Here is a 12,103-nt window from a genome sequence, read left to right on the forward strand (position 1 = left end):
ACAGTATCCAATCCTGCGCTGGTGGCTGCTTGCAAGGCAAACACGCTGATCCTCCAGCTGCTTCACTGATGTCAGAAAGACATTTGACTCAGCCTAGCATGGTGTGTGTGTGTGGGCTACTCGGAGGTCATTTGCAAGAAGCTGTAGCCCCTTCTGAAAACATTTATGAAAAGGCAAGGTTGGAACACAGAGCACACCGTCTAGCTGACATCAGTCATGTCACAGCAACGTTAAGGGCAGGCAGGAGGTAGTCTCCCAGCCTAAGTACAGATTTGGGGTTATTGAGTGAGTGATTGATTGATTGATGGGAGTTACCTTAACTGTGTTCAAGCTGTAGAGAGCACCCAAGACTCTTCTCGCGGAGAGTCCCACCTGGGTCACCTTTGATCAAGCAGATAATGAGGTTCTGTGACTCTGGCCTCAGGGCTGCTTTTGCACAACAGCAGAGATGTGGTCAGGCAGTAAAGATGTGCATAGATAGGAGAACGCCTCCCAGCAGGGCTATATATACTACACGGACAATGGCATCCCTCGGAAAAGCCACACTGGTGTTAAAACAGGCAGCCAAGCTGGGCAGTTTTTCTCTACCTGAGAAACCATGCAACGACTACCTCAAGGGATCATACAGGAGATACAGCAGTTGTGGGAACTTGTTTCCTCAGCGGAGGAGAAAGAAAATCTCACTTTTGATTAAAATCAAGCTATCCAAACTCTACGTATCCCAGGGCATGCTCTGTACGGCGGTGCCATGAGCTTTCATGAAGGCCGCTCCGTGCGGGCTGCTTCCCTTCCCAGTCACAACCTTCACGCAGCGGCCGGTCATCTGCTGGCAAAACCCGCCTCCCCAAACCAGCGGTGCAAAGAAGGCAGATGGCCCTTGGCGAGGCGCTGGGGAAGGCCACCCCTTACTTTGGCCGCTGCCCCCTCAGCGAAGGTCGCCGTCTGCCCGGTTTGGGCGAGGAGCGCGGCGGGGGGTGGGAGCCGCCTCTAGGGCAGGAGAACACCCCCCCCCCCCCCCCACACACACACACACTGACCCCCCGGGACCCTGAGGGCCGATGAGGACAATGGGGGAGGTTCACGTTACCAAAGGGGCCGCGTCGCGCCGTGACCCGGCGGCCGGGCCCAGCCGCCGGCGGGGGGAGGGCGGTCCCCGGCGGGGGCGGCCGTTGGGCGAGTCGTCAGCGGCGGGGGGGCGGGGTGGGGACGGAGGGGTGGGGGGAGTCCATAAAACGCCGCCCGGCCGGCCGGCGCCGCGCATAGCCGGGCTGGGCTGGGCGGCGGCAGAGGCGTCGCCATGAGGGAGATCGTGCACATCCAGGCGGGCCAGTGTGGAAACCAGATCGGGACCAAGGTGAGCCTGAGGGGAGCCGGGGCCGCCGCCGCCCGCCCGCCGCTTGCGGAGCCTCGGAGCGCCCGGGGGACGCGTCCGGCCGCTTCTCCGGGCTGTTCCGTGCCGCGGGGCTGGGTTGTGCCCGCCGCCCCCCCCACCCCCGTGCACCGAGCCAGCCGCTGCCGAGGGGCGCCGGGCACCGCGCATCGCTCCTCTCCCCGTGACCGTAAAAGGCTTTGGGAAGTTCCGAAACCAAACGGGACTTTTTTCGTTTTGTTTCGTTGAAAAATTATTTTTCTGTTTAAACTGGCCAGGCCGTGGCTGAAAAGCGGGAAAGGGCGGCCGAAGTCCGAGCGGCACCCCCACCCCGGACACCGAAACGCCGCAGCCCGTCCGGGCGAGACGTTGGGCGGGCGCCGTCGGTCCGGCCGTTGGGTTTAAATCCTGGCGCCTGCCGGGCTTGGGCCGCCCGTCCCGTCCCGGGCAGGGCAGGGAGGGGCGGCGGGCACGCCAGGAATCCGGCAGCTGCGACCGGGCCGGGGCCGAGCCGCGGGTCCGCCGCCCCCCTGGGCCGGGCGCTGGGCAGGGGAGTTCCCAGCTCACTTCTCCTTTTCTTCTTGTAGTTTTGGGAAGTGATAAGCGATGAGCACGGCATCGACCCGGCCGGAGGCTATGTCGGTGACTCAGCGCTGCAGCTGGAAAGGATCAATGTCTACTATAATGAATCATCTTGTAAGTGTGGAGTGGGGAGGGGTGCGGGGCAGGGGACTCCGTGGGAAGGGGCGCGGAGATCTGGGAGAGAACGGGTTTGTGAAGCTGTATGACACATCTGGTCACGCTCCTCACGTGCCATCAGCCCCCCCCCAGCTGATATCAGCTCACGTGTTATTCACAGAAAAAAATTACCAACTTATATACTGATAACTGGGTGTTACCTCCCCAGGCAGAGAGAAATGCCACAAGGGGCTGTCCTTGGGGCCTGGAGGTGGAGGTTTGTTTATTATTTAACACAACACTATGCTGGGCATTTGCTCTTCTAAAATACTATTATCTCGTTGGAAGTGTCTTATCAATTGCCTCAAACTAAACTGTTGGCTATATGAGCCTGCATCTGTAGTACTCCATCTCTGATTTCATGACCAAGAAGGTTGGGCCACAGGTGATGAAGAACTCAACCGCGATTCATTAACGAGATGCCAAAGGCGCCCAAATTCTCTGAGTCAGTCTGGTGTTGAAGGGTGTTAACAGTGTAAAATGGGGATCATGAGTTCTTTGTTCTATTGACATGAACCTGCAAGTGAATGCTTTCATCTTTTGTCCATCTCAGGTTAATACAGATTGTTTAGTTTCCTTGAACAATTTCAACTGGATGCAGATTATTTTATGTTTTGTGGTAGATGTGCTAATCTACTACTGTTTGCCACCTACGCCAAGTAGCTCTTTCAGTTGAGCATAAAAGCTTGTGAGATGTGTTAGGATTGTTTGAACATAAACTCTTCACTCACCTCATTATTCACAGAAATGTTTATCTACTTTCTTATAAAGAACATGTCTACCATTTTTTTCTAATCAAAAACTTCCCTCCCTCATATTTATTGCTAAAAAAGAGCTTACAAAGTGTAATGTACCATCTGTATGACCCAAAAGATGTCAGGTCTGTTTTTCAGACAGGATTGATTTGTTCCTAGGGTGCTGGTTTTTTCCACCACCATGTCTTCCTGTATAGGAAATATTTATATATGTACAATCTGTATTAGACTAATAATATGAAATCTAATGTATTTGTGTACTGAAAGCTGTAACTGTGTTAGCTTGTTTCAGAACATTAAAGACATGCTTACTTTTTATTGTAGCCCAGAAATTCGTACCAAGAGCAGTCTTAGTGGACTTGGAGCCGGGAACCATGGATAGTGTGAGATCTGGTCCTTTTGGTCAGCTCTTTCGGCCTGATAATTTCATCTTTGGTATGTGGATGTCAGTTTTTTAAAAAAAAAAACCTATCCGACGGGTGTTTGATGACCAAGTGAATGGTCAAAAAGCATTTAAGTTCCCTATTCCAAAGTGATTATTAGTACTGAAAAATCCTAATAGTTTAACAATACAATTCCAGTTATCTGTAAGTCAGCTAAAAGATCCCGTTAACTGAAAAGGCCATTCTTCTGTTAATCTTCAATTAGTAAAGTACGGAAGGTTTCCTACGGCGTTCAGGTAGAGTACATTTGCTTTCTATATATATATAGAAAGAAAAAAACTCCAGAGAAATCCTGAGACTGCTTTTCTACAACAAAATGCATGGAAATTCTGCTGAAAATGGAGAGCAGGGAAAAAAACCTCAACCACAAACCAACCACACTTGAATTCATATTAAATTCTTGAGCATTAAATTGTTTATAGGCTGTGCAATTCATTTTTTTTTCAGCAGATCCTTACAGTATAGTAAACAGTAGAGGAAGACCAGCTGTAGTATGGAAAACGTTGTCATACATAGCCAGTTACTGGGTTATTTTCCAACATATTGAGCAGTCTGAGAGCATGTGGGGAACTTCTGGTTTTGCAGTGTTCTTGCAGAGGGTTGTTCTAGCCTTTACTGTTTCACTTTGGACTTCTGTAGTACTTTCCATCTAAGTTTAAAAATGCACATTGCTGGGATTAAATTTCATAGCATCCCTACAAAGTACTGTAGCATTATTTGTCCCTTTGCACTGAAGGAGAAACAAGTGTGTGAAAGTTAAGTGATCCACTTGCTGGAACAGGAAGTCTGAATGAAAGCTACCATGAGAACTCTCGTGTCCTTTTGGTTTCCAAGTCTGTGCTAGCCACAAAACACATTTCCTCCTGCCAAGGCAAGCTTAGGTTGCAACTTAGTTTGGCATATTGTGTTAACATAAGGAAGGCACAATGCCAGGGTCAGACAGAGACAAGATAAACATTGTTTGGGTGGTATAAAACAAACTCAAGTCTTGTTGTTGCTGTTGAGGTGTGGAGTAAGAAGCCGTACAGAGTTACTTTAACCCTTTAACTTGCTTAAAACTTTCAGTGGTGTCCCTGTTGTTCTGTATACTCTATGGCAGTGATGTTAGGGGTCTCTCAAAGGAACTTTAAGTTATGACATGTAGAAGTAAGCTTGGGGAGAAAAGCTGTAGACATAGGTAGCTTTATGAGTATTTTTCTATATTTAGGCTTCTCCTTTCACTCCCTATCTCCTGCATGGACCACACAAGCCCTCTGAAAGTGAATTCACCTGACCTATGGAAATACCTGAACTGGAGCGTTACAGTTTGGCATGCCACCAGTAAAACCAGAGCAAAATCAATTCAGAGTGTCTTCAACAATAGTCCAGTTCACTGGACTCTCTTCCTGCTAAGATAACAATGAACCAACAGCATGTGATCAACTTGTATCTGACAGAGGCCCCTGCCAGCATCAGGCACTGTCCTCCCAACCTGCTGAATAATGCAGAATGGCTGCCTGAGCGCTGAAGTAATGATCTTCTGTATCAAAAGCCAACAAAGCATTTTGTTTTCTCTTTTTAAAATCTGTCCTGGGCCCACAAGGGATTTTGTGGCAGAAACTGGCAGTTCCATACTTGCTGTACCCCAGGCTGTTAGGGCTCGTTCTGATGGAGATTTTTTTTTCCGTCTCTGCTTGTATATACCTGTGTGTGCCCATGTCTCCATAGCAAGTAACCTTGGACCATCAACAGGATTTCATTCAGGTATATTGAGTACATGATCACACACTCTAGGTACAGGAATTTTAGCTCAGACCAGCAAGAGATTGAGATGATCACAAAAATAATCCTTGTGCTTTAACGCTTGCCTTGACAAGGTAGTGATCTAAAAGGTGAAGAAGTGCTGGTGGAATGATTTCGCTGTATGAGAGCAGCAGGTCTCCTGCCAAGGCCTTCTGACAGCATATGATTACCCACCAGGAATTGCTGTGAACTCTGATGTATCTCCTCTTGTTAACCAGTTTTCGTTTGTACATATTTGCATTTGTCATTCTTTTATTGTGTACACCCTTGCTGGTTTTGCTGCATAGATAAGTTTTCTGAACTGGTAGGGGCAACCACAAAATGTCAAAGGAGTTGTCCTTCCCTCTCTAAATCATACTGTGTTCTGCACCAAGGCTTTTCATACTGGGCTTCTGAGTGTTAGTGTGCAAGCAACTCGTCTCTTCCCAGGCTTGTCTTTTATTCCAAGCAGTGAAGAAAAATGTGAAAGATTATTGCAGGAAATAGTTGCCATTTTAGGGATTAAAAAAATAAATTGACTGTTAGACAAATGGCTTCTGTGCATGTGTGGCTCAACCTGAACATGTGTGATAACCCTACAATGGGGAGAAAGAAATAATAGTGGTAGAAGGATCTGGAAGTACCAAGAGACCAGATCAGTTGTGGGATTGCTTCATGTAGACTTCCTTTAGATTTTGGTGAATGCACAGTGAGGAAAAGCAGAGGCAGGATGCTAGAGATGGGCTACATAAAATGGGGAGCTTCTAGGACTGGCAGTCCTGATTTTTGTGGGCACGTGCTCATTTTCCACCTAGAGATTTAGTCTTGGTGGAATTTGATTGTTGTATCTGTTTGCCTAAGATTTTCAAAGGTCTAGTAGGTACCTGATAAGTGGAGGGTGTCCAGCAGGGTTTCACAGGCTCATGGTCAGGTCAGGATTTCCAGGTATGTGGCATCCTGTCAGAGCCATGGCACCTCCAGCCTGTACTGTATTGTCATGGGTAGGAAGTGTGAAGCTTCCAGGGCTTATTGCACATGTTCTGTGTAGGGGTGCTGGTCTTGCAGTTCTGTAGAGCCAGTGGGTCTGGAAGTATCAAATGACTGGGCATAGACATGTGCACAGCAGGAAATTTCAAATGAAAATATCGGAGATCCTAGGCAAGTGATGGACTAGTGGACAAAGTGCAGTGTTACCATGGAAGTAGCCAATAGTTGTGGGCTGGAGGGAAGCCATTAGTATTGGTGTAGGCAGCCTCTACTAGAGTTACACTCAACAGTTTAAATACAAAGGTTGTATTAGTGCAATAGAGACAGGTGGCATCTAGGAATTGGTGTGGTTCAAATTAAGGCTGAGGGAATCTAGCACAGTGGAGCTCCTGAAGAAGGACAGGTCAACCTGTGTTAGGCATTTTGCTTCCAAACTTAATCTGCAAACTAAGCAAAAGCAACTAAACCCAGTCTCTACTCATTCTTCTTTTTTCTCCATTAAAAAGTCTTTTCTACATTTGTGAGAGGAATTCCCATTCTGCTCTTACCTTGTTCTTTGTTCATATTCTCCATTCTCTCCTTATCTCAGTGCCCACTGAAGGACAATATGATGTTTACACAAAGGGCAAACAGCAGTCCTAAACTCAGAGTTTGGCTTTGTTAGGATCCTTCTACAACTTGGAGTGATGTCTGTTAGTGTTGTGCCCTATCTGTAGCAGGGGATCTGCTCAGGCAGCCTGCAGAGGGTTACAAGCATATTTAATTCTGGAAGGATATTACTTTGTGCTTTGCCCAGCTGGACAGGAAATGCTGAGCTCCCTAGGTTCAACTAGAGAAAAATATAGCAACATATAGAACAATGCATTAACTAACCAAATACATCATGAGGAAACCAGGCATTTATGCAGCGAAAATAAAGTGCATCATATTTAAACAATATGCCAGCAAGCCGTTTCCCTGATTCATATGTTTGGCATCAGCACTGTGCACTGGGAGTTGAAATGAGACACGGTAATAGGAAGGAAGGGGAAGGTCTTGGAGAACAACGCAGAAGTTGACAGCTCTAGACCTAATTCTGAAACTACTGCTCTTTCTGAATACCACTCATGAGAGTACCACTGAGTTCAGTGGCACAGTGGATGTATGTAGCAGTCACTGTGAGGAACAGGAGTATTAATAAACTGGTCCCTCATTTAATCCTCCTTGTTACTGAAGTAATAACAAAATAGTGACACAGCAAAGCATCCATACTGTCCATCTTAATAAACTGAGTGGCACATAAAAGGAAAATAGAAATCTTGGGGGGCTCATGAAACCTCAGTAATCTAATTTTGCAAGTTGCTTTGCAGATCCTGAAGAATAGTGAGTTTGTAAGGAAACCAGTAAAAGCTAAAAGGCACTTAATAACTTCCAAGTTTTTGAAATAATGTTCTTGAAGCTTCTATCATTTGGTATTTTCATTCAGGCAAGGTAACCGTGAATTAAAAAAGCTATAGTTCTTGTTTTAACAAGTTAAATAGGACTTCTGAAGCCCAGCCTTACCCTTGAATGACAACAATGACTCTGTCTCTCACAGGAACAGTCCCAAGAATCTTTCATTTAGAAATGTGTATCTGTGATTTAGCTTTGCATACATATATCATGGTCCTTGTAAACAGAAAGTATTTAAATATTAAACAGTGATCTTGTGTTTATGGAATAAGCAAGATTGGGAGTGTGAAAGCTTTCAAAACGATGAGTCGAGGCCAACTTTGCATTTATGGAAGGTTAAATACTAAAAGAAAAGAGGAAAAACACTCAAAGGCATAAGTGAAAACTACCAGGGATTTGAGGCAGAAGGGGACTAAGAAGTTTATGTTGATACTTCCAAAGATATTTGTAGGCAAAACTGAAGAGCACAGTTATCTGACAGATACATAGCTGCTCTTGTTATAGATGTGAATCCATTTAGCATGCAAATACCAAACCTCACCAATAATTTTGTATATTTTCTTTCCCTATTGTATGTTATTTTAGGACAAACTGGTGCAGGAAACAACTGGGCTAAAGGACACTATACAGAAGGGGCAGAGTTGGTTGACTCTGTACTTGATGTAGTAAGAAAAGAGTGTGAACACTGCGATTGCTTGCAAGGATTTCAGCTCACTCATTCCTTGGGAGGAGGGACAGGGTCTGGCATGGGAACCCTACTCATCAGCAAGATACGAGAGGAATATCCAGACAGGATAATGAATACCTTTAGTGTCATGCCCTCTCCAAAGGTTTCTGATACAGTGGTGGAGCCTTATAACGCTACACTCTCGGTCCACCAGCTGGTTGAAAATACAGATGAAACCTACTGCATTGACAATGAAGCTTTGTATGACATTTGCTTCCGCACCCTGAAGCTCACCACTCCAACGTACGGTGATTTAAACCACTTGGTTTCTGCTACCATGAGTGGGGTAACTACATCCCTGCGTTTTCCAGGCCAACTAAATGCTGACCTCCGGAAGCTGGCAGTAAATATGGTCCCTTTCCCACGCCTTCACTTTTTCATGCCAGGCTTCGCTCCTTTGACAGCCCGAGGCAGCCAACAATACCGAGCACTCACCGTTCCAGAGCTCACCCAGCAGATGTTTGATGCCAAAAATATGATGGCAGCCTGTGACCCAAGACATGGGCGATACCTGACAGTGGCTACCGTCTTCCGTGGCCCCATGTCCATGAAGGAAGTTGATGAACAGATGTTGGCCATCCAGAACAAGAACAGCAGTTACTTTGTGGAGTGGATCCCAAACAATGTCAAGGTGGCAGTGTGTGACATACCTCCTCGTGGCCTCAAGATGGCTTCCACATTCATTGGCAACAGCACTGCTATTCAAGAGCTCTTCAAAAGGATCTCGGAGCAGTTTTCAGCCATGTTCAGGAGAAAGGCCTTCCTCCACTGGTTCACAGGAGAAGGAATGGATGAAATGGAATTTACAGAAGCTGAAAGCAACATGAATGATCTGGTTTCTGAGTATCAGCAATATCAAGAAGCAACAGCAAATGATGGAGAGGAAGCGTTTGAAGATGACGAAGAAGAAATCAATGAATAAAGAAATTAGGTGTGCTATTTTCCAGGCCAAATTCTTAAATCTGGATTTCTAATAATTAGGCTTATAAATCTGTATTTAGACTTTTAAAAAGGAAAAAAAAAAAAGGGGAGCATGAATTTCAGATGTTAGAGGTGCTCTTCAGAGTCCATCGAGGTCTCTGAGAACCGAGGACATTCAGCATTTCTGGAAGTCAGGCCATTTCTGTTCATTAGACAAACATAAGGCATTCAGTTAAGACTTTGGCCTAAGAGTCTAAACACAGAGATAGCTGGTTTGGGATCTTTTTTTCCAAATGTCCCTTAAGTTGTACAAGAGAAGACATAGAATAGATTAAAATCTACAAAATAGAGCTGCACTATTTTAATCCAGTTATGAGTAAGAAAATTTTGTGGGTTTGAAGTATTCATTCTGTACCAAACGTACAATACTGAACTGCCAGGAACAAAATTTATTCGTAATAAAAAGTTTTTCGCTATTCTGTACAGTAACTGTTAGCAGTGATATTTGACTCCAGTCCTCTAAAAACAAAATAAAAAAGATTAGTATCCTCTCTAGCAAAAGTGTTTTGGGCAGTCAATGCTATATAAATATCCAGTGAGCTGCAGGCCAGAGGCTGGATTTATGCTATGTGACTTCATCATTTGCTGCTGAATAATCACAGATTATATATATGAAATCTATCTGTGTGTGATGTGTTCTTTAAGGGCCCTTGGGGTTTAAAGTGCCACCCCAGTATCTTGCTGGTCCACTGTCTTTCTCGTTGTCACTGGTTACTGGTGCTTTTCCTATCTCTGTTCCACCTAGCCCACATATAGCTGAAATTGAGATACTCCACAGAATGTGGTGGGAGAGGGCACACAGGCTACGTGTCACTAGATCTCACTACCTAGGTTTATAAATTTGCCACACCTGTCAGTGCTGTGGATGTCTTGTTACCAAGACAGGTTAAAATCCCTGGACAGATTAAGGTTAAAGTACAAATAAAAGTATTTGTCCACAATATTCAAATCAGCTGGCAAAATCAAAGATGAACAACAGTTTTTCTGCTTATACTAAAGCTGAAATGGAAAGGTCTCTGTCCCACCCAGCTGACCTGCTGCCTTGACAGTGTGACTGTTGGGCATTCGCTCTTGGTACGTGCTTTATGTTTGTGCTCATACCAGTTAAACAGCCCTTCTTCATTAGAGAGCCTCTACCAGAGAACATTCTGTCTACATGGAGTCTCTTATTTAGGTTGGTTTCTAGGCAACAAACCAAGCAAACAAAGGAGAAACCCTCCGGAAATCCAAACTTTAAATGTTTCAGGAACTCTTTGCTCTTTTTGTTCTCGCTTTCAGAAGCACTTTCTAAGCGAAAGTGTTGCTCAATAATTAAAAAGGCACTTCACAAACATAGTGTAATCTCTGAAGATGCATTGCTCCTAACAAGATGATAAGTTTTGTTAGTTTGGGATTCAGGGAATGAAGACATATACTTTAGAAAAAAATACTGAGCTAGGTAACTGTTAATCACATAAATTGAAGCTGTCTGCTCAATTTTATTCTACACAAAAATGGAACTAAACTAGTTTTAATCAACTACAAGTTTTTCATATAAAGTGACTTAATTGGTTGAGACACAGCTGGCAGTACATAGGTACTAACCAGACTGGCTTTGGCATGGGTGGGAGGGCCTGGCTGATCAGCTTTTGAAGGGTTGTCATGGAGTCAGCAAATTCACAGAGGGCACATTCTTTGCAATGGCTAGTGTTGCCTAAAGGATTTATGAATAGTAATAGGGCATCTTTAAATATGTGTTTTATAAATGTTGTGGTATGTTGTGGCTATGTATTGAGCTAAAACACAATATGCATTAAAGAGTAATGAACATTTAGTGCAATACAAAGCAAAAGCCATTAAACTTAGAAGTTTAGTCGAGGCTTTGTAAATGGGAGGTTCTTAGCTTCAAGGAGGAGGAGAATGTGTTACAGGCTCAGTGCCTGCCATCACATAGCTGTGGCACAGGCTTCTCAATCAAAGCACTAGCTCAGCTTCTTCCAAATGAAGTAGAGCCAACCATCTTGCAGCTTGTGGAACTGCATTTGGTTGTAATACAGAATTCATAACTAGGTTCCAGACATAAATTCTGTTACTGTGGGGGAAAAAAAAAAAACAAAACACAAACCACCACACCTTTAAAAATACCAGGAATCTTGGCGTTCCTAAATAATTTATTCACTTAATGAACCAGCCTGTTCTTTATCACTTTTCATACACTGACTCAAAATCCAGAATATAGACTCTGAGCCTGTGGAATCCAGACCTGACAACATCCTCTGATCCTGCTTTGATTCTTAGCCATTCTTTCCCATGTGTTTACTTGCAACTGTTTGATGTGAATTTCTGGAATGTGTGGAGGTTGGGGAGGCAAACAAATGCCCTCTTTGGGAAAAAAAAAGGAGACATATCTTCCATCTGATCTCAGAGGAGAAAAAAAACAACCCACCAAAATGAACTTGGGAACCTGGAGTAGGAACGTGATCAGAGGGCTAGTTTGGACATAAGCAGTAAGAAAGCCATGGGAAGCACAAATGCTTCCTGGTCCTCTTCAGTCAATCACCTCTAATCATCTTCCTTTCCTGACATAAAACTGAAAATTGTTTTAGTAACAGGTTTGGTGAACAACTTCAGTTGCACTTCTTTCAAATAACTTCTGCTTTTCCTTGGAAACTTTTATTTTCAAATCTACCTGCTGAGCCCCACCTCGCTTTGTTCTTCTTTTCACATTCCTCACCTATATGGTTTTCATTTACCCCCCAGTTTTTCAACCTCGTACCTTGTGCCTAGCCCACCTCCACTTTCTCTCTTTTGTACTGCTTTGCACTTGCCAGAGAAATACGTAGCAGCAGGCTCCCAGGGCAAGCCAGACCCAAGAAGGCCTAGAAGTGCAGCTCAAGTACCACCCAGATGCAAACACCTCTGCCAGCACTAG

General features: G+C 44.7%; 1 protein-coding gene across 5 annotated transcripts; it reads left to right on the forward strand.

Annotated features, from left to right (window-relative positions):
• The first annotated feature begins 1,272 nt into the window (after positions 1-1,272).
• TUBB6 (tubulin beta 6 class V) lies at positions 1,273-9,807 on the forward strand. 5 transcript variants are annotated; one of them, XM_074899261.1, is made up of 5 exons: positions 1,273-1,354; positions 1,957-2,065; positions 3,187-3,297; positions 8,070-8,182; positions 8,525-9,807. In XM_074899261.1, the coding sequence occupies exons 1-5, from the start codon at positions 1,298-1,300 to the stop codon at positions 9,131-9,133; spliced, it is 999 nt and encodes a 332-aa protein (XP_074755362.1). In that variant the 5' UTR covers positions 1,273-1,297; the 3' UTR covers positions 9,134-9,807. The 5 variants fall into 5 exon arrangements, with proteins under 5 accessions (XP_074755362.1, XP_074755363.1, XP_074755359.1 ...); XM_074899262.1 differs by having other exon boundaries at positions 8,070-8,162; positions 8,769-9,807; XM_074899258.1 differs by having other exon boundaries at positions 1,957-2,108; positions 3,179-3,297; positions 8,070-9,807.
• Positions 9,808-12,103: the final 2,296 nt, after the last annotated feature.

The sequence above is a fragment of the Athene noctua genome, chromosome 2, assembly GCF_965140245.1.
Source record: "Athene noctua chromosome 2, bAthNoc1.hap1.1, whole genome shotgun sequence".
Lineage (NCBI taxonomy): Eukaryota > Metazoa > Chordata > Aves > Strigiformes > Strigidae > Athene > Athene noctua.